The sequence below is a fragment of the Merops nubicus genome, unplaced genomic scaffold (genome assembly GCF_000691845.1).
Source record: "Merops nubicus isolate BGI_N331 unplaced genomic scaffold, ASM69184v1 scaffold4478, whole genome shotgun sequence".
NCBI classification, from domain to species: Eukaryota; Metazoa; Chordata; class Aves; order Coraciiformes; family Meropidae; genus Merops; species Merops nubicus.
Window position 1 is genome coordinate 167292 of NW_008623646.1, and position 23431 is coordinate 190722.

Here is a 23431-nt window from a genome sequence, read left to right on the forward strand (position 1 = left end):
AGAAGAGAGCTAATGGACTGACAGGAAGTATTTATTTAATAGGATATAGTTATTGGCTGAAACAGAGTATACGAATTCAAATAAAAAGAGCTTCTGAGTTTATGTTGTGTAAAGCTTTAAAAGTGAAAATCTTGTGCTAATTACCTAGTGTAGGTTGCTTTGATTCTTTTTTTTTCCCTCTACCAGAGACGTCAATATACTTGATCTTTCAAAATTTATGTTAATTAATGAGGAAAACATGATTCCTTTCAACAAAGAAAGATTTATAGAGTGGAAGTAAGAACAAATGGCAATTAAAGGGGAAAAGCTGAGTGTTAATGTGACCACTGATAATTTAATCCTAGAAGCCCTAAATTCTTAGGGAATTCCACTGATGCCCATTGACTTTCAAAGGGGTTTAAAACATTTCCTATAAAGTGTGTCCACTGGATAATCACATATCTTTTTCTTCTTTGGCTGAGAAAAGGAAGACATTAAAAAGAATATCTGAAATATGCACTTTTTCCAGTGAAAGACAGTATGCAGTGACCAGCCTAATGCTGTACTGTGGGTTGCTGATCAGAATGTGAGCCAACTCTAGAGATTACTGTTGGTAAAACCCATACACAGGAGAAAAGCACTAATTTAATTAAAAATCTCCACACTTCATGTCCATCAGGTATTTTTGCAAGATTTCATGAAGAAGTGAAAACTGTCTTTTGCTTTGCAAACAAGATTGCATGATGAAGGGGATGAGAAGCAATGGCTGCATATTTCAAACTGATGATTTTGGGATGGAAATTCCCACAGCTGTGGAATGTGTAGTCTGTGGCTCTGTTACTAATGGTGTTTGCCACACACAGTGGACAAATTTACTGGGGTATTTAAGACATAAATATCTGGGAATGCTGATATAAAAGTATGCATGGGAACACCATTAATCCAGCTGTCAAGGACACGTAACAATGACTTTTCACAAATAAGGAGTAACTCAGCGAGCTTTCCCTTCTTTTTACTTACCACTTTCACAAAGAATAATGTCTTGCCTCCATTTTTCTACAGCTCAGTAAAACGCTGAGCACAGTCTGAGAACTTTAAATTCCCTTAATTTGAAATCATAAGTGATTTATGGAATGTTCTCTTTACCAACCTAAGCCATTAGTCATGTATCTGTTGAAACAGGACTAGTATTAGACTAATATGCTATGAAATATGTCAAAATACTTGAGTTAAAATTAAAAATGTCAATCTGATTGCATAAAATTTCATTAATTTTCTTGGATTTTCCAGTGGATATAAAGGGAAACAGATATCTGAGCATCTAACATAATACTTTTTTTTTTTTTTTTTTTTAATACTCATGGCTTATATAACAAATACCAATTTTTTTAAAACGTCATGGATTAAGGAATGCAGTATAAATAATTAATCATTTATGTACACCAGCTGTTGTCATGTCAAATTAAAATTTTGAAATAACGGACATTTTGTTAGTACAGTGAGCTATCAGAAAGTTCCAGGAAGGGCTGAACTCCTATCTTCCTCTGTCTTTGAGAGATTTAAGAACTTAGAAATACGGGCTGGAAATAAGAAATTATGAATAAATTAACAGAACATAACATTTGGTTTCCAGAGGGAACCAATGGAGCCACTAGGACAGCTATGAAAAACTCCCAACAACCCAAGGACACTGATACAGGTGAAAAAATAACACAAACAGCAGAAATATGACTAGTGAGCAGGCACATGCTGTGGGACTAGCAAACACAAAGGAATGAGATGAGAAAAATTCCAGTGACCAGCAGTGATCTGACCTCTTAGAGAAAAGAATTTCATCCTCTGAGAGAACCTTTATAATGTCCCCCAAAGGGATGAATGACATTAGACTCTGGGGAACAGGGTAGTGAGATATACATTTACATGCTTCAAGATGAGATACAGAAAGTTCTTGCATTTGCAAAATCATTCACTAGGACAAAAATTAAAAAAAAACCCAAACACAAAAAAACCCAAGATTCCACTTTCTCTGATAGGACCACTGTTACTTAATAACTGAGCAGTATTTCTGCTCATGCTGTGTAAGGAATTGTTCCACAATTCTCTTTTCCTGCTCTTCATGTTTGTAATCATGTATGCTGCCTACTCCAGCCTGTGTTTCAGCTTCTCAGGACATACTCAGTGTATTCCCAAGCACCTGGCTCCATGCTGTTCCAGTGGAGCTCATTAGCTTTTTTTTTTTTTTCTGTTCACATCCCAGGTTTTTAATTTCAGAGAATGCTTTTACAGTTTAAATATATTATACTTTCTTACCATTGAATTAATATATGAAATTTCTTCTATGTATCAGTGGTCTAGCTGACTGTTTACGGATTAGAGTATGCAGCTCTGGTTTTTACTGCAAACATTGCACAAAGCTATGCCATAAAGAACAGTGATTCCACAGAAATAAGTTACCTGTCTGTAAAAGCAGATTAGAATTACTTAAAGCTTTTGCAAAGCTTTATGTTCCACAGACAAGAGCCTTGTAAATGCAGTTATTTACAAGTTATTTACCTAAGTTTTGTCTTTTTGACTGTAATCATATGCTGTACCACAAATATTTTCTCAAGAAAAAAATTATGTAAATGTTAAATATTTGAAACTAAATGGCAAGTCATTCCAGTACACTTGTCTCTTACTATAAACTTCAAATTAATCATTTTTGCCTGTATACAGTGAAAAAGAGACGACTGCACAAATTTTAGGCAGTGAATTAATCCAAGATGTTTCAGTCTCTAAGTATTCTGTGTCAGTTGGCACCGTTTTGAAAAGCAGAGGAAACAGGGTGTTGTGATCATCATGGTGATGAAGAAGCTGAGGAAGCCCAGCTAAAATCATGGATTAATACAGAACCGAGATTATTAGGGTACACAAAAAGAAAGAGAAGAACCAGACACCTCTCATGTTCAGTACTTCCTGACAGCGAATTAGTGTCTGTCTGGATATGCAGTACAGGATTTTTTAACAAGAAGAGGGTATTTCTCCACACCTGGCTGGTCACCCTGAAAGCTGTGCTGTTATTAAAATCCAAGAAACTGGAAATTTCTTTATAATCCTTATAAATCTTTATCTCCTGCAGAAGGTCCCTCCTTTACTTTAAAGCTTCTCCTATGTCAAAAATATTTCTACCCCTTGGCAATCTTGTTTGTGCTACACAAAGCCACTAAATATGTCATTGTGCCTTCCCTGCTTTAAATGATCTGCGAATCAAATAATTTTCTGTTCAGCTCAGGTTCAGTCCTCCACTACTTACATCTCTGCAGGGACAATTGAATTTGCTCTTTAAAGCAATTACATCGACATCAAGTTTCCTATTTCACAGTGAATTTCACCAGAATGTTACTTACTCAAATGATTCATTTTATGACAGACAACAAGGGACCCGGCAGTCTGCTGAACATGTTTCATGACTCTGAGTGTGCAGAAGACTCTGGCTGAGGCCACACTTATTTGCCAGGACCTTGCTGATGTAAAGGGCTTGTAATCCCATTTGACTAATGGAGCCTTGAGGGGCAAAGAAAAGATTCAGGAATACTGTGATAAAAGAAAGGATTTCTCCCCTTAAAGACAGCTTTTCAGAATATTTGCCCCATTTTATTTCATTTCTAATTCAAGGAAGGAAAACATTTTTCTTCCAGGTCTAAACATAAAACTGTTCCTCACTCTAAAGCAAATATCTGAGACAAAATGCACATAAGAAATGCTGAATATTTGCTTTCTGACTTTGGCATAGGGAATGTGCAGGATATAAGGCCTCCACCAGTAAGAGTGGTGATGGCTCTGGATGCATCCACAATGGAGTTAGGCAGGCATTTAAAGAGAGAAACATTAAGCAATGATGCAACTGAACAGTCAAAACCTCTGTGTCACCTCTCACATTTGAAAATCCTACAGTGTTACAATTTAAAGCCTGACCTTCCTACTCTGCATGAGTATATTGCCAGGAGTACAAAGTAAATTGCTTAGTTTGATATGATTAGCAATTATCTGAATTAAAAAGAAAAAGATAGCTGTTAATAGACTTTTCAAGTGTATCAAGTGTGCTTATTTACCTATTCTTCTACTCACAATGCAACTAATTCTGTTTGCTCTTGTCACACTAAGAATATTTTGCAGAAATTTTTCTATATTCTTAATTTTGTTTCAAACCCACCACTGAAGCACACTTGTAGTGGGGATAATCTATTTGACCTGAAAAGTCAAAAGGATAGATTCACAGATAAAGAACCATAAGTAACCAAGCTATTACAGCTTAATGGCTCCCACTCATCATCTGAGGCACAGCAATCATCTGCACACATACTCCCGGCCGGCTGAAGATATTAAATGAAACATGCTCAGTAAACTGCAAAAGTACATGAGTTCAAAGCGAGTGCTTGCAGTGCGCAGACCACGGCATATTTAGCAATTTTAATTATAGGTCCATTTGGGGGAATCTAATCACTTACATGTAATACTAGAACAGCTAGACCTTTTTTCCACTTCAGGCCGGGGAGCTGACTACGGATTTCTGTTTCCCAAGCTACCTCTGAATAAATCCCTAAGGATGCTCAACAGCCTGGAATCTGGTCTCCGATGTCATCACTAACCAGAGTTCACAGATGAACTACAAGTTTATCCATGACTAACCCTGGTTCCTAGCTATGTATCCTTTTTGTGTATGTCCTTAATAGATCACCTTGTTCTTTGTTGCTGTCTAATGGGAAATCCTAGAGGCAGTCTGCAAACATATTGCAAATAGCACACACTGAACGGTGTTGGGTTATACCATCAGGTGCTAGAGTTCGGCTTTAAAATGATGGGGACAAGAGGTCTGCCTACACAAGCGTTAAATCTGTCTGGGAAACTCCTCCTAAGTATTTGATACTACTCCCTGGCTTTTCTAGGTTATGCAGATCTTAGCCAGACACTAAACAGTAGTTCTTATGTGCATATGGTTTGGATAACATTTTAATATACCACAACCACATGGCTGACACTGGGATATTCTCTTTTCCTTATACTATAAAAATGCTCCTATTTTTTGCAATATTTCATGAAATGCCCATTCCCTTGGTTTCAATTTTATTTGGGGTTCATACTAATTAATACTGCACAAAGTTCTGGCTATTTCCAAACTCTGTGGTGTTGAAGACTAGTGAACATTAATCTGCCCTATGTAAATACTTCTGAGGTTTTCTCACGTAGCTTGAAGCTCTAACATTTGATTTTGGAGGGTATGTTTTCATGCCACAGAGACATAATTTGTCCAATTCATCTTCTAGAAAATGTAGCACGTGCTTTGAATGTCAAATCAAAAAAAAGAAATGTGGGAAAAAGAAGAGTAAGATGGAACATACCACTAAAAATGCCAAATATTAACTTTTAAATAAAAAAAAAATAGAAACAGAAGTAGCATCAATGAAGCAAATTGTTGGATAATAACTACAGAGATTTTTTCCAGGTGGTTGTATTTTTTCAGGCCAAGAGATGAGAAAGTAGCTATAAAAGAAGAAAGTTGATTGATTTTTTTGAAAGTACTATGACAAATGAAAACAACATATAATCTTTCAGAAAAATTACTTTGAAAAAAATGTGAAGTGGCATGATAAATCAAAGAGGTAGTGTAACTGCAGATAAAGATGCACCCACAAAATTGAAGCAATTTATTAGCAAGCATTAGGCAAAAATGGGACCCACTATTAGACACCACTTAACATACAGGCATTTTCAGCCAAAAATATTTGCAAGCTCTGTTGGAAAAGTTGTGCTTCTGTGGATGGCACAGAAAATACTGTGCTTTTTAAAAAGAATTTTGAAAATAACTTTCTAAAAAGTAACACCTATACCTTGCCTACTTGCCTGTATTGTCACTAAACAAAATATCAGTCATGCCAAACTAGGAGAACATTTCCTTTGACAGTAAGGGAGCTAAGCAACTCTGAGTGCATAGAACCACTTGATGGTGGTTGGTAAAGCTATTTACATAGAGAAAACAAAACAACCCCAGGAAACCTGGGTGCTGAAACACTTCAACAGGTTGCCCAGAGAGCTGGTGGAGGCCCCATCCTTGGAGACATAGATGGTCAGCCTTGATAGGGCTCTGAGCAACCTGATCTCGTTTGTGGATGTCTCAGCTTACTGCAGGGGGGGCTGGACTAGATGGCCTTTTAAGGTCCCTTCCAACTCAAAGCATTCTACAATTCCATGAAACCTACATGCCTCTTAGATAGATAAAATAAAATCATGAGAGCATGCCATATAAATAGATTTACTACTGAGAAAGAGGTATCTATTGTTGAGAGATGTATAATAATTAGCAAGGGAAATGACATACAACACTGCTGTGCCTACTAGAATATATCAGACAAAATGAAGTATGGTGCAAGATTTTCTGGGGAATATTTCTCTAGCTTCTGTGCAAAAAGAAAATAGTGAGCTGATTATGTACTCTGCTTATGGATGTTGTAAGGGCAGTGACCTAGCTCAGTTCTGACTGTTAATTGAATTAAGTGCTTAAAGACACAGTAGGATGCCCCCAATTTTTTTTTTTTTTTTTTTTTTTTAATGAGTACCTTGACTCATTAAAAAAAGGCAGTGTATCCTCTGTGAACCCAACTACAACTTAATATAATTTTTACTGGCTCATTCTAGAAATATTTTCTACTAAACATTAGGTAGTAACTGGTAGCTAGAAAATTAGACTAAGGCTTCTTCTTCCCCTCTCTGCTTGTTTAAGGGGATGACAAACTCCTGATTTACACTCGATGGTTTTATTTTATCCTCATAATCCCCCAACGTAGCCATGATAGCTACTTTTATTGTATTGGTATATAAATCTGACACTAATGCTATCTATAGGAAAATGAACTGTCAAAAAACTGTGCTATAGCACAGGAAAATTTAGGCTAGTTGATGGGTAATGATGACTGCCTTTGCATAATGTTATTGAATCCACTGGTTTTAGGCATCTACTGCAGGAGGGAGTAAAGCACTCCCTGGAATCGATGGTCTCTTTCTACTGAGTACAGAGTTGAGATCAACTGACTAACACAGACTGGACAGCTAATTTCTCCATTAATTCATTAATAAGCATTGAGTATGATGTTTCCATCATAGTCAAGAATTCAGAGACATGTAAAAACCTTAGCCTAGAACTAGAACAGAAATAATGTTCCAAGAATAATTTGTAACAAGGAAGGAAAATAAAGTTCTCCTTACATCTAACTTCCTTTCCCTGCTTGGTTGCCTACAGATCTATGCAGCTGAGACCCTTCTACCACTCACAGCTCCTGATGTAGTGTAGACTTCCATACAGAACACGATTTTGCACTGAAGAAAGGAACCTGTGATATATCTAGGCTAGAGATGTGAGTATGTGCATAACTGCAGGCGTTACAGGGCACCATGGCAGCCTTTCCAAATCAAAGATTACAGCTTTCAAGTCCAGATAATTTGAGCTTATGATTCCTTACTGAAAAGTCAGCATCTTTCTCAGTAGGAATGAATCCTTTTACTGACAACGTAGGCAGCTGTGTACCAAGGGAGTATTAGAAAGGAGTTTTTCTTCCCCCATGGATTATTTAAAATTGTGTATATTTTTTGTAATTTTTCAGGTTGAGTCCCATTCAAGTCACAGGGACTTAAAACAGCAGTGGATTTTGGCTCAACTCCATGGAATTTAATAACTTCAAATTTAATGAAAAGAGCTTACTTGTAGAGTTTTTCTGGTTGAACCAGATTAAAATACATCTTCAATATCATCTTGCATGCTACACAAATCCCTTTTGTACTTCCTAATAAATTTACAAGGTCTTTTAGTTCCCATAAAATAATCTCAATCTCTTCTCTACGTGCTTCAGTAATAAAAGTACCTAAACATTTATGAAGCATAGGTTAAGAAACAAAATATATGATTACATGATATATGTAAAATTATTTTCTTTGAAATATTTTCCTATTCAGCAACTATATCTCAGTGAATAGCAACTTAAAGTAGGAGAATTACATTGAAAGAATTTCTAGATGAAATTCCAAGAGTGATAGGTACCTTTAGCTTGCATTCTAAGTAAAGGAGGTTTTTAAGATTGCAGTCTGTCCATGTGTCCATCCCTCCCCTGCTTCCATATTTGCAGTGTTTTGGTCTACTTGCCATGCATAGGAAAGAGAGACAGAAATCACCACTGACTTCTCTCCACCTCTCACAAAAGCATGGAAGGGTTTCCTTTCCAATGTTCACCCTCCCTGCCCTCAAAAGCTTACTGGAGGATGTGGGAAAATGATATTAAATGAAAAATCAACCACAGCAGTCAACCAAAAGCAGAAAAATTGCACTGCCATTACACACGCTCCACTTTGAATACTGTGATACAGGAGATATTTAGGTGGTTGGGGAAGCTGACAGCATTTTATTAGAAGCATTTATGGAAATGTACTTAAAAAGAATTTCAGGCATTTTTAAATACTGCTTTCACCACCACAAAGATCAGACTAACCATTAAAGGCTTTGTGGAAAGACATGCCTTGTCTGAAGTTACTTATGAATTAGTGTACTTCAGATATAAGACAGGATTTTATGGTTGCAGTTTGTCAGAGCTTAACCCTCCTCCCTCAAAAATTCTTGTTTATCTTCAAGCCTACTGGCTCCAAGGGTGGAAATCACTTTGAAATACTTCTTCTAAGACCCTAGTGTGAAAAGAATTAAGTCGGATTTCTGGAACTTGAGGTTTGGATCAGCATAGCCTCAATACTATAATTCTATGCTTTATGAATCTGAGAAAAAAAATTAAATAATACAGGTCAGATACAGTGTGTGAGGTCCTGCCCCCAGTGAAGTCAGACTCTCTGGCAACATATCAATTGATAATTAAAATTGTCAGGGCCTGTTTTCTATCCCTGAGGCCATCTGGCAGGGTCTGGCCAAATGCTCTCTATTAAACACTGGTGTTTTAAACAAGGTAGCACAACCAAGCCACTCACTGGGAACAGACCTGAGCTGACTCTAGCTAGACTGTGTACAGTATTTTTTTCTCTGCAGATTTTATCACTCTAGAGTAAAAAGTGACAGAAATTATTTTAACAAATCAACAGTATAATTCAAGTCCAGTGCCCAAGTCTGTGCCACACCACTCTTTAATTTATATGTCACTGAAGAGCCTTGCTCCATTTTAAATCAATGGCACTACCCATTTGGTCAAAGCCATGGTTGTACATAGGATTATTTTTAGCCTTTAAAGTAAGATGGGAGTTTAAAGACAAAAAGTTAATCTGGAATATAAAAACTATCCTGGTTTTACTGTGTTTCTAGCCACAAATGGCTATCTTGGTTTTGTGACAGTGCCCTATTTTCTAACCCTGTGTTTGTATGCTTCTTTCCCCAGCCTGCTGTTTATGGCTCTGCTGCAGCAAATGCCTCTCTCCTCCTACCCTTACTCAGTTCTGGTACCACTTTGTCTCCCTCTCAAAAATAAAGGAAAACTGAATATAAAAGAATGATGAGCTAATAAGACTAAAGCTTCATATATCGCAAGTATGCAACAAAGCATACTAAAATTTTTCTGTTTTGATCACCAATTGAATATTTGACCCAGCACATCTATTTACTTTAACAAGTAAAAATATATTCATGTTATATGGCACTCACACACTCTCTGAAGGCAATGATAAAATAATATGCTTTACCAACAATAAAAAAATTGCGAAGAATGAACATAAGCAACCAAACAAATTGGAAGCGCAACATTTTGAGGTATATGTTACCCTGTTAAGAGAATGACAAAGAAACAGAAAACACTATGGAGGTCCTATACAACCTATGTAACAGCTGAGTCACTAGCAGGCCATTAGCTTTTCCCAGGCTCTGGCAGGCTCCTCAGAAGTCTGGCCTTTAGTCCCTGCATTGAGATTGTTGCAGAAGGTGAAAGGAAAAAAAGAAAAAGCAAGTGAGCTAATAAGGATCTGCAGGTTCCTCATTAAATATATGTTTGGAGAACTAGTTCTAAAATCACAATTGTTCACGCCAATAATAGAATTGATAGGAAGTATACTACTCTGATTTTAATGCTATAGTTTGTGAATGATAAAATCTCAGTAAATACACAGAGGTAAAAATAAAATGAAAAACCAAAATTTACATCAATCAGCTGAAAATCAAATGAAACATTTGGAGTAAAAGCATGCTTGAGAAAAACGACGTTTTGATTATTTTTTTTTAAAAAAGTGATATAAAATTCAGATTATATTTGTTAAAAATTGACAATGTTTATATTAATTTATAATTAATAAAATATTTCTCACCTTTGACAAATAGTAACAGGAGTTAGCTCTCCTATACCTCCTTACAAACAACATTAGAACCACAACACTAATTGCAAACATAGTCCCTACTGTTCAAATGATTTTCTCTACGGGTAACAACTGGCAACAGGAAATCCTTATGGTGGGATCAAATTATCTACTTTAAGCTCTTTATTTGTGCCTAGGTTTCAAGTCGACAGATAAGCATTCATTTAAAGTGAGTGCCTGAGGCTGCATTACACTCTGTCAAGACAGCTAATACCTTAAGACCTGAGAGAGGGAACTTCTCTGACTAAATTCAAGCACTGAAATTATGTAAAAACACTCCTCACCTGCGAGCTTTTAAAGCATCTGCCCCTTTTCCTTAGGACACAGTAACTTCAGGCTTTTGATTTAGCATGACACTTCACTAGACTCCTAACATTTAGGGATGACACTGATGAATTCGCTTCATATCCATTGTATTTACTTAGGATATTCTTCTTGCTTGATTTTTTGATTGATTGTTTCATTTTCTTGAAAAATAAAAACAAAAATAGCCTGACGCTTCCTCAAAACTGCACTTGAGAACAAATGAGACATATCAGAAAAACCTGCAATATTTGGTATTACTTACAGGGAATATGCCCTAAGATTAACATGTCTTCCTTTTATACAATTTTTCAACAGCAGGAAGTATTGTCTGTGCATATGAGAAGATGATTTCAGAATGAAGGTTAGGAATATGGCAATAGTAGAACCATATTATTTCCTTAACGCACTTCACTTGTGTGTAAGTCGGGGTTACAATAGTAGGAAAAAAAAGGGAGATGGCACAGAAAATTCTTTGTTTTGTTACCTTCACCCTATACTTGGAGCATCATCCTTCAAACAAAACAGTTATTAAAGAAACTGTTCTCAACCATACAGAGCATCACATCAAAGGACAGAGTCAAGGCAATCTATAAATGTATAAACGAATGATCCATGGAAGCTTTATGAACAGATAAGAAAACCCTATGGCATTTTTTCTAAAACTGAGTGCCTATAGTTAGGCTTCTTAGCAGAGTCTAAAGCTCATCAGTCGATTTACCATGATATTTAAATACAATCTTAACGTTACTTTGTGCCTACACTGGGGGTACTTAATATGCTTAGAGCCAAGTGTGTGCTTAAGTCTTTTCCTTGATCTGAAATAGAGTATTCAGTGTTTTTACACAGCTAAACTCTCATGCCTCAAAAGAACTTGACCGTAGAACTATAATTTCCCAAACATATAGAAAAAAGATAGAATTCCTTTGGTAGCGGTCTTTGATAAGTAGTTCTTTTCTACAGTGAAGGTTGTAGGAATTGTTTCCATGTCCAGCACACTTCAAAACAGATATTGAGGCCAAATTCTGGATTCACACTTTTCAAATCTATTCCACTTTTCTATCTAATAAGGAGGAGTATGTGTCATGAACCAGTTCGTTTGCCACAGTATGTATGATCATGAAAGCAAAATGACACCACAAATATTATCAAATTAATACTGACTTAGGATTTTATATTAATAGTGAAGATGACAAACTGATTCAGTTTGACTTATTACTTGTTAACCCAAAATTTTTAATGGATTGTGAAAACTGTTAATGTTACAGATAACACAACTACAGACTTCTTATAAAATCACAAAGTTGCAATATTGTGCATGAAATAACTACATTCTTTAAGAAAATAATTTATTTTCCATAGCCACAACATCTAATCTGGTATCAGTTACTGTACATATATTTTCTTGCAATACTCTGACTGTCTATGAATACTGGATCCACAGACGCCACTTTTGCTGCTATAAAGGAGTGAATACAGTGTAAAACTGCCGTCAGATCCTGAAATTCAAGTTCCTGAAAGAGGAAGTAAGAGAAAAAAAAAAAAAAAAACAAACATGTGAATTCATATTCATGTTTATAAACACTTTACATAAATACAGAACAGACTAGTAAGCAAACAACAATGGACTTTCAATGAAAATTTGAATCTTTAAAGGGAACTGTTAATAATAAAAGATGTATATCCATACCTCATTCACTGGCAGTGCTGCATGTCAAATTAGTTTTCACTTTGTGCTACCATTATTATTTACATTTTACTCAGCTTGGACATGAAAGTGTTGAACTTGCAAGAACAATTAAATATCACAACATGTTTTGAAGTAACTGATGTTAAGGATGTTTGGGAATGTTGTGGTGTCGAGTCACAGCTGGGAAGGGTGAGGAGAACACATACTTTGGCAGCCTCTGAGGGAGTGTCAGAAAAGAAAGCTGGAAGGCCAAAGGTAGGGTGCAAGCTAAGGTAAAGTCACACCACAATCTCCATATAGAAATAAGGCAGGGTATGAAATTTATATGCCATAATTGACAAAGAAAGGCAGAGTTACTCCGAATCACTTCTCATATTCCCCTGACTTTTTATAATACATTTCTTCTGTGCACAAATGAAATCTATTTTTCCCAATCTCCCCAGACAGAAATGGAGTGATATTCTGACACAATGACCACAAATATAACACAAGAAACAAGTTTGATTTACATAACACTACTATTTGTAAAGTCTGCAGCTGCTAAATGTATTGTGGAGACACTTGGGACAGTTTTTGGTTTGGGGGGAAGACAATTGTTTTCAACAGCTTACAGGCCACATAGCATTTTACTGAGGCACACTCTGTACACTTGCCTTTAAACAAAAAGCAAAGCACTAGACTTCTGCTTTTCCTATCACAGTATTACATGGTATCTTCTCAAAAAAACTGCTTCAAACAGAGTATTTGGAATTCAAGGCTACTGTTCTGGAAAAACCCATCAGCACACTGTTCTGCTATCAAAGGCCATGTATTACTAGGCAGGAATGGTTTTACTACTAATGAATGTCTTAAATTATTTGCTAGTATTTTTGGGCCATGATTTTATGACTCTACTGGAAAATTTCTGGTAGTGGGGGGCACTATAGGGTGGCCTCTGTAAGTAGAGACTGGGGCTGCTCTGTGTGGGGGACAGCCAGTTCCAGACAGCTCACACTGACCCACTTCAGGGCACAGCTGAGCCCTGCAGCCAAAATGGTGGCACCTCTGTGAAAACACATTTAAGCAAAGGCAGTAAATTCCCCCAAAAGGCAAAAAGGCCAGTGGAGAAGGAGGTGCTCCATAGCAGAGCAGGTCTCCTCAGGGGACCACAACCGATGGATGGTGGCACACTGGAGCAGAGCAACTGAGTAAGAAGCGAGGAGCACCAAAGGAAAAGAGAAACAAGGAGTAACACAGAGAAATCATTACACCTTGACAATATTTGAGGGTTCTACTTCCTGACAATAAGATCCTAGTGACTTTTTTAAAACATTGTACACAGTTCCATTACAACCTCAGGCACACATAGTTTATTTGATTTCATTTCCCACTAAACAAATTTATTATTCCTAGAAAAATGTAATTTTATGTTACTGTCTACCCTTTCCAGCATAAAGTGACAATAAGCACTGTTAGTGGACAAAAAGAGTAATAGAATATACTCAACAAGCTCCCAAGATATGCTCCTCCCATGGTATAATAGGCCTTACAAATGCCTTTATCTTCTATGAAACATTGACCCAAGCTACAGAGAAAGATCTTCTCAGACATGGTGGTCTTGGAGCAGAGAAAGTTTGGGCAGCAAGCTGCCCTCCTTATAAAGCTTGCTCAGTTCACACAAAAGCCTAAGAGAACAATGTTTTCAGCCCCTATGTCCTTCAAAGAAGATGTAAGCAGAGACTTTTAGATGTGTATAGTAACTTGTCTACGGTGGGTTATCAGACAAGCAAATTTTAAGTCCTCCCAGAACCTAGAAATACAAGAATTTCTCCACTAAATAACTTTCAGAATGTGTTAACATAAATGAAATTACTCTTCCCACTCTTCAAACATTCTTCTCTGAAATTACTGACTGGTTTTCCTACAACTATCCACGAAAAAAATCTCTGAATTCAGAAACAATGCATAGCCTTTTTTGATGCTGACATTTGAAGTAATAACCAACATAAACCAGAATATTATAATTCAATATCTAATATAAACTACAAACTAACACTTTCAAGATTATAAAAGAACAGCAAACACAAAACATTCCTAATTGAAAAATAAGGGCATAAATCAATATAACTGATAAGCAGAATGTGCTATTTATTTTCATTCATACCTAGTTAAGCAAAGAGAAAACTAGGTAACATTGTGGGAAGAGGCAAAACTCTCTCAAACTTCTGCTTTTGCATATTTGCTAGTCAACAAATTAAGAAATAAATATCCTAAAAGAAGAAAAATCTCTTGAGTACTTGTATCAAAATAAGCACTTAGATAAGAGTTAATAACTGGCATTTGATTGCTGAAGTAATCATTTGGGCCTTGTACTTAAAATTAGATCTTGTTGTGAAAGAAAAATGAAGCATGAATATTGGTTAAAATCCTTTGAGGAATTTAGGCACATATAATTTTTACTCTGATTTTTTTTTGGCATAAACCCTCTGCTTTTTCTATTTTGATTGATAGTTATGGAGCAAGTATGGGAAACACTTTCTTAAAATATATTTCATTGACAGTAGATGTCTACTGTAAATATTAATATAAAATGAATACAAACACTTTCAGAAAAAAAGTGCCATTACTTAACTCTCATTGTCTAAGTTTTGTAAAACTAATACAAAGTACATACTCATGATTATTAATGAAACACAACTCAATATGAAATAATACAGGCCTCAATATATCAATTTTCAGCTCAAGTAAAGGGTTTACATCTAAATTACCATATTTAAAAACAATACATTCTAAAATATAAAGCCACTCACATGAATCTTGGATTTGCTCCAAAATCCACTGATATCCAACAGTTTCACCTCAGGTTCTGATATTCAGCACACTGACCAGATGCAGCCAAATGAACTGAGAGAAGAGAGCCCTTCACAAACACTTCCATTTCTCTGTTCTGACTTGATGTACTTATAATCTATACATGTTTATCAAGATAAGCAACCAGAGGTAAGACAAGACAGATTGTAGGCAGGATTTCAGACCACTCTAACAAGACCAAAGACAGGAATGTCTCACCACTGGGAGTCCATGCTTCCCAGTGCTCCTACTGCAGAGTCCTCTTTGTTTCTATCAAAGTATGGATCAAAATGCAGTAGCTTTTCCTGTGTATCTGAGAGAAGTTGTCTAATCTGCTGTGAATAATCTTTTGAATACTAATAATACGCTCTTATTTCTATAAAATTTAATTAAGATTGTTAGTTTATTTTTGGTGTATTTAGAATAATCTGTGCATGTCTAGTATTTCATTAACCAAAGCTATTTCAGTTTACTTTTTGTATCCTAGTAAGTCGCTTATGTACAACAAAGGCACTAGAAGGGAGACAGCAAGAGAAGAACATGAAAGATTGGATTAAAGCAGTGGGAGAACAGGACTGCAAAACTGCCTGCTGGTACTGAGAATATAAAAAATGTGCACACTGCACTGACCTCAATCATTATATGTGCACAGCCAAGTAAGAAAAATATATGTTCTTGTTGGGTCCACCCACCTATGAGAGTTGGATTTATTACATATCATAAAGAGCTTGACAGGCCAGTTGCATCATTACCACGCACACATTTAATTTTATTGATTACTTCTGAGAGCTGTTGGATCCCTGTTTCAACAAGACATGAGCCTGTATGACATAAAAGGCAGATAATGGAGACACTGACAGATAGTGTTATTATGCCCTGTGCATTTCATGACTTCTTTAAGGACATTGGTAAGCTTCAGTGTTATTAGCTGTTGAGAGCACAACTATTACTACCGTATTACTACTTTGGCATATTATCTCAATTAGATTGAAATGTTAATCATATCTTTTGTACAAAAAGATCAGATAATGAGATCTGTGTTTTAGCACCAGTCCACACGGAAGTCAAAATATGAAAGAAAATTCTAAATTCAGTTCCATATCTCAGCAAGTATACCAGGGCTTGGCTGACATATCCTGGTTGAAAAGAATAAATGTATTAGTATTGCACAGCTTGTTAACACTGGTATAAACAGGCAAAGATAAATTATCAGCTATGGTATTAAAGCTTCCTCAGCTATAAACTTATACTGGGTCTCCTCTGTGGCTGCAATTTGCACAAAGAGCAGAAGGATAAGCTAAAATAGTGCTCTTACCCTGCAAAAGTAAGAGCCAGATCTATGATGCCAACATTCAGTGCCAGATGAATTGCAACTCTATCAATTGTACTTAAGTTTTTTACCCGTGTTCTACAGGGATCTGCAAGTCAGATGGCTTTTCACTTTCAGCTTGAGTGATTCCAAATGTCATTATCTAGGGCTAAATCTGAAACACTTTTAAATGTTGCATTGCCAGATGTAAGCTTTGCTAATGCACAAAAAACTCATCCAAAAAGTTGTTCTGGAGATGCTTTTCTAAGAGCAGCCAGCTAAATTAATCCATTCCAGCAAACATTAAAAAAAAACTTCCAACAGCAATCAGACTGTCCAATACTCTCATGGAGGCAAAAATCTTAACTCTTCTCTACCATCATCTTGCAACTGTTTGTCACGATGTTCAGAAGTAAACGTCATCATCAAAAGACCCATATTGATAAAAATACAGAAGAGCTTGAGTTCTAGATTATGGCTTACTGATGCTAGAGATTAATGTTGCTGTAAACAGAGAGCTTTGCTTGCACTCTCCTTAATTTGCCAAATCTCTCAACAGTACTAATATGGAATAAATATCGTCTCAGATGAATACAGTCAATCTAAAGAAAGAAATATGGTTGTTGACTTGTCCTTCATCACTCTCTCGCAGCTCTCCCGTTTTTTAAAGAGAATAGGATTTATTGTAAACCTGTTGCAGTCTAATTGCAAAATCAGATCACATTGTAGCACTGTGCCATTCTGAAATTACAGAAGAACTGAAACTTGAAGTCAGTGAAAATATACTGAATGCACTCAGATAAATATTCAGGGCTCAGGTTATATGTGTAACAGACAAGAAATGTATGAGACCAGAAAAATTTAGCTGAAATTTCAATATGGCTCACAATAGTTTAGAGCTACTATGATTTCTTCCTTTTCTTTCTTTCTTCAATGAAACATTTGATACCAAGTTAGAAAAAGAGTAAATGCAGTGAAGAAAGATAAAGAAACTCACTTTCTGTTCCTAGGGTGAATGAACTGTTAAAATATAATTCCATTTTTTATTTTCCATGGAGTATAAAAGGAAAAAAAAAAAAGTAAGATGAGAAGAAAGGGAAATGCTCAGTTAAAATATATCTTCTCTTCCAGGTAGCTACAGTTTAGCTAAGGGAAATAAAGCATTAAAACCATCCTAGAAGTATTAATTTTTTTATACTTTTTTTTTTTAAAAGCATCCTGGAAAATTCAGGGTACCTGTTATGTAGGATAAGAATATCTACTATTATTAGGACTACTTGTAGTTTCTCAGTACTGGAGCCTGTATTCAGATACATAAGCTATGTGCAACTTCATCAAACATAAAATGGCTGATATTCACCATACCAGTTTTCTGCAACACGTTACTTTTCACAATTAAATTTTAGCCAGCATGGTTTACTCAGTCCTGAGACTCTGAAATTTGGCAAGAAGATGAGTTTTGCACCAGGTGGTTGCTTTTTAATATTCCTATGAAATCTGTTCACATTTTTTAACTGGAAAATTTACTTGGAGATTTTATACTATATAAATTTCACTCCAGCTTCAGACTTCTACCAGACAGGAAATTAAAGAGGTGTAGATCTGGATTAGGCATTTGAGTATGTTAACATTCTTCCATTTTGCAAGCAAATGATGACGGAAACTTCTAGAATTTCTTTCTCAATTACTCTTAACTTTTTTAATGGTAACCTGACTTTGGTACTATTTACCAAAATTATTTGTCAGAATAACATATGGGACCCTAATGTTTAAGCCTTAGTAAAGTCAAGACGTATCACATGTATTGCTTCCCTCCAGAGTAGTTAGCCTATCATAAAATGGAAATGAGGCAATTTTCCTATAGTCTCTTCTCAGAAATCCACCTTGATAGTTTCCTGTCACTTTATGATTCTCTCTATAATTACCTATTATTTATTTAATAATCTTGGTGATTATGTAATAATCTTTTTTTATTTTTCTACTATCAAAGTTGGGCCTACAGGTCTATAATTCTCTTTGTCTCCCCTTGACCTCCCCTTTTTAGGAACAAAAAATCTCCCAAAAGCTGCTGTTTTCTCTTTCTGTAATCTTACACATCTACCTTGACTTCTCAAACATAACTTCCACTAGCTCCTAAATACTGCAAAAACTAACATTTAAAAATATTTCAACAACCTTCCTTCCATATTCTAGTTTGTGTTTATAACCCCCTGATCTTACTTGTAATGTAGGATGTAATTTTATTTTGATAACTGGAGAAAACAAAGAAGTACATAATCTATCCTTCTCATTCGCTATTTGCTCAGTTTCCACAGTAAACTATGAATTATTACTTGTCTTCTTGCCTTCAGCTCTCTCCTACTGCTAAGTATTCCGAAATACTCTTTTTTGTCTTGTTTTCATGTCTTTTTTATTTAGTTGTTAACCATTAAGAAAAGACAAAAGCAAGTATCTTTCTGCATGTTAACTCTTAAGAAGTGTGTGTATAGTCAACATGCTCCATCTGGCTGAAGAACACACAGGTTTAAGAGCCCCCCACCAAAGGGACACACAAAGGCATATCTAGCTCAGAGAATTTCCAAACTGCTGATTCGAGAAAGAATTGACCACAGTCCATATAAACTCCACATCAATGTCACAATCCATGAATACTCGATAGTCAACCTCCGTCTTTCAAAACAGTCACAGAGCTACTCCATATAGATCCGTTTACATGCTATGGTGCAATTTCAGAATTTTTAAGAATCTCTTTAAAAAAATAAGTGTGATTGCTTACAGAAATGAAGTGATGAAATTACATATGTATGCAAGCATGCAATTTTTACCCTTTTTGTCAAAGAGGTGAACACCTCAAAGGAGCTGAATTTCCAGAAGTGTGGCACAAGTTGTTGGCAGGGATTGGGAGAATTCTTATCACCCTGCAGGGAAGTGAAGGCACAGAGTGCAATGTCCTTTCCTGCCTTGATCAGCAGCCAGCAAAGGGCTCCTTGGCCACCCATTATACATGGGTTATCTAAACAGGCAATACATACCCGCCTACAAACCAGTTGCAGCAAGTTTTTCCCCACTGTCAGGCTGGATAAAAGCATGGTGGGATTTGTCAGTATAATGAGTGCATTGCAATGACTTCTGGGGGATTTCAAGGAGTTGAAGTTGAGTTATTACTGGAAGTATTAAAGACAGAGTAACTGCAGGGAAGTATGGAAGTGGGAAACTATGAGGAAAAGTTGTAGGTAATAACCCTATTATAATCCCTTGATAACCCTTTCAGCAAAGAAAGTTTTCCTAATATCAAACCTGAACCTCCCTTGGTGCAATCTGAGGCCATTTCCTTCTGCCCTATCACTTCTTTCTTGTGAGACAAGACCAGCACCCACCTCTCTACAGCCTCCTTACAGGTAGTTGTAGAGAGTGACTCAGCCCCCTTTTGTCCAGGCTAAACAACCCCGCTCCCTCAGCCACTCCTCTTAAGACTTTTTCTCTAGACCCTTTCCCAGCTTAGTTGCCCTTCTCTGGACGCACTGTAGCATCTCAAGTCTGTGAAGAAGCACTTGCCTTATAATTTACAGAATGAGAAAAAAACACCATTTCTAACTAGTCACCAAGATGCGAAATAGAATTCTCAAATGTGATTTTTCTTGCCCAAGAATTTGTAAGCATATAAAATTAGACTTAATTCGGAAAATTCTTTTGCAACCTTAACTCTGCTGGTTACTGCCAACTGAACATGTGTCACCTGTATCAAGCTTTATTTCACATGTAGTGGCTCATTTACTCAGGAAAAATGAAACTTCTATTATGTGATGACATTTTCTGTTTTCCATTATTGGCTGCATTTCACCATACAGCACCGTCTGGCTCTGACGAGGCAGATACTGTACTATACCATGGGTATTAGTGTTGGTTACTTCTTGACTAATTCTGAAGTCTAAGTAATAAAACCATTTTGGTGGTGAGCATATACCTGACTAGATACACCACTTACCTGAAGTGGAGAGGCTGCATAGCTGTATCCCAGTCCCACTTAATGTGAAATTCTAATGAGCACATTGCATGGTGCAGAGCCAGTTTTAAAAGGTATAGTCACTGATAAATCCTCAGCTACTTAGTATCAGCCCCTCCTCTGGCCTTTAATGAGCTTTTCCTGGTCTCTCCCAATATTTATACCATGTATCTGCATACATATCTACATACACGCTCAGAATTCACTATGAACCGATCACATATCATTTTCCATCTGATAATTTCAAGGTAACTCACAAATATTGATTAAAACTTCACCAATTACAAGGTGTTTTCATTACAGCTATGCAGAAGAATACTTTTTAAAGTTTTAAGAAATCTGTCCCCTGGACAAAATTTGCTGTAAAATTATCATTAGGACTCACTTTTATCATTTTTAAAGATAATAACATTTTCATTAAAATGCTAAAATTTACTGTTTTTCTATCTAAAGAGAAAAATACAGGGAAGTCTAATTAAATACAATTGAAGTGAGCATAGAAATAAAATTTTTTTTTAAAAATCATTCTTTTTACAACAGAAAGAGGAATGATGCAGTATTAAGAAAGTGGAATTCCATTGCAAGTGATGCAATTGGAGCCTTTGGCCAATCACACACATCAATTATCTAATGATTTCATACACAGACTCAGAAATTCAGATTATGGTTTTTGCACCAATACGGTCTTCCTCTCTGACCTCACACAAGTTACAAGAGCTCTCTGCAACAGATGATCATGGATACAATGATGAGAGTAGTCCTCTTCTGTCTCCAAGGAGTACTGTGAGAAATGAAGTGGAAATGACCTGCTACTATAGTTGGACTACTATAGTATTGTACCTTTTGTAACAGATAATGTATCTTTTACAGTAAAGCAAATAGATTGCTCAGGTTAAGTTTGCTGATGAAATACTGAATAATTTAGTATTATAGATGTACAAAGAAAGACATACTGCATTTGTTGTAACTTTATGGTAAACAAGGAGGGTTAGAGACTGTTCTTATAGCTTCATTCAACATTAAAATAATAGGCAATATATAATCCCTGTGTATGGTCACTATATAAAATTATCACTTTATAAGTGACTTTAACCTGTAGAACTCCAGGTAAGAGTATCTGAAAGTTTTCATAGATCTTGAGACATTCTTCTGTTGTTTTCATTGGCTTTTGTCCACCAAATCCCAGTTGAACCTCACTTTTACCTTTCTCTTCACTGTCGTATCACATCAAAGTTCTCCTCATTCTTTTTAAAACTGCATTGTTGAAAAATTATATTTTTATTTATTTATTCAGCATCGAGTTTGGGATGACAGGGCAGAATCAGTGCGGATAAAGCCATTACAGCCAAACCTTCAGATGACGATCAAAAATACAATCTTGAATTAGGAACTTCTGAAGTTCATTTGGGAATCTGAATTCTAAGTTTCATGATTTTATTTCATTACTGCTAAAGGTAATGAAAAGAGACCCCAGTAACATCTTACCTATAGTAGTGACTGGATGTCTCCACAGCTTAATTCCAGACCCTGCAAAGCACTGAATGCTCTTAATTCACAGTAGAACCAAGAGATTTCAGGGATTACTTGCCCTCTTGCAAGAATATTTGCTTTTTTAAGCTAATAAATTTTACTTTTTTTTCTTTACGTTCTTGGTAAACCTTAATCACATATTTCCTTAAAATTTCGAGTCTATCATATAGCAGCATAACAATGTATTTACCATTTAAATAGTTTTATTTTCCTTTACCCTTTTTGAAAGCAGTTTTTAGATATCTATTATAGATTGACTAAAAAAAATCACAGAAATCATCTTTGTGAAACAGTAAAACACTATCATAACACAACTCAGTACCAGACTTGTACAAATAGTGTAATAAATCTATAGATATCACATCACTTCAATTTATTGTGCTGCTTCTAGAGAATAGCTAAAAAAAGATAAACTGTGATATGGATTTTACCACATGCACATGCAGTAGTAAATGGAATTTTTGATGTCTTGATAGTAATTCCACTTCGTTTTTTACTAAACTGAGAAAGAGAATGTTGCTTACCTTTGTCTCAATTTGTTTGGTGTCCAGATTCTGAAAAAGCAGTTTTACTCTTGTTTTGCCATCATCTGAAGAACCTTTGAGCTGAGAGAATTTAAACCTCCACAGCACATTCTAATGAGGAAGAAATTTGGTTAAGGATTCTGTTACACACTCTTACATAGAACTGGTGATCAATGTGTATTATTAAAATAAAGCATTAGGGCAATAAAATAGCACATGATAACAGGCTGTTTGCAGAGCAAATAAAATTAGCAGCCGTGTATCATATGTGAAAGCAAAAGGTGCAGTATTAATATCCACTAATTAAACAATTATTTAGAAATTATTTGAAACTTAAATATTTCAGTTGCTTATATAATATTGAAATCCATATCAAAAGTTTAATTCTAGAAAGATCCATGAGGATATTTGTATCAGTTTCACTATTCACAATTCCATATTATATCTCAACCTTTCATATTTCAGCTGGCTCATCTCCATAACGTAGATCGAAACATCTTACAGAGATGTTGCAAAACTGAATTTACTGATGTGTGTAAGGTGGTTTGAAATCCTCAGATAAAATAAACTGCAGAAATTAAAAAATCTTATTACTGAATGTAGTCTTGCAAACCACAAAAATATGTTCTACATTACATAGTTGTTTCTAAAATATGTAAGAATTCTACACTTCTTGGTCTTGGACAGATTTATGTGTGGCATGTTACTACTCTTGGCTAATCCTAGATTGGCAGGTATATTTCAACAGTTATGGAGATACTTCTGAAAAACAAATATTGGAAAATTATTTTTGAAGCTAATGTAATTTTCCATATTTATTTGAATGTTTTCTATTGATCTCCTGAAAATGTGTAAGTTTAAAAAAAACCCAAGTTAATAATTGGCATCTGGACTTCCTGCTG

The 23431-nt window shown here is 35.7% G+C and overlaps 1 protein-coding gene across 1 annotated transcript in view; it reads right to left on the reverse strand.

Moving 5' to 3' along the window:
- Positions 1–12026: 12026 nt before the first annotated feature.
- SNTG2 (syntrophin, gamma 2) overlaps positions 12027–23431 on the reverse strand; it is a gene marked incomplete at its 5' end in the record, with an annotated part of 96713 nt that continues 85308 nt past the window's right edge. Inside the window, 2 exon segments of the mRNA XM_008945144.1 lie at positions 12027–12158; positions 22530–22640. Of these exon segments, the coding sequence (XP_008943392.1) occupies positions 12027–12158; positions 22530–22640 (243 nt within the window).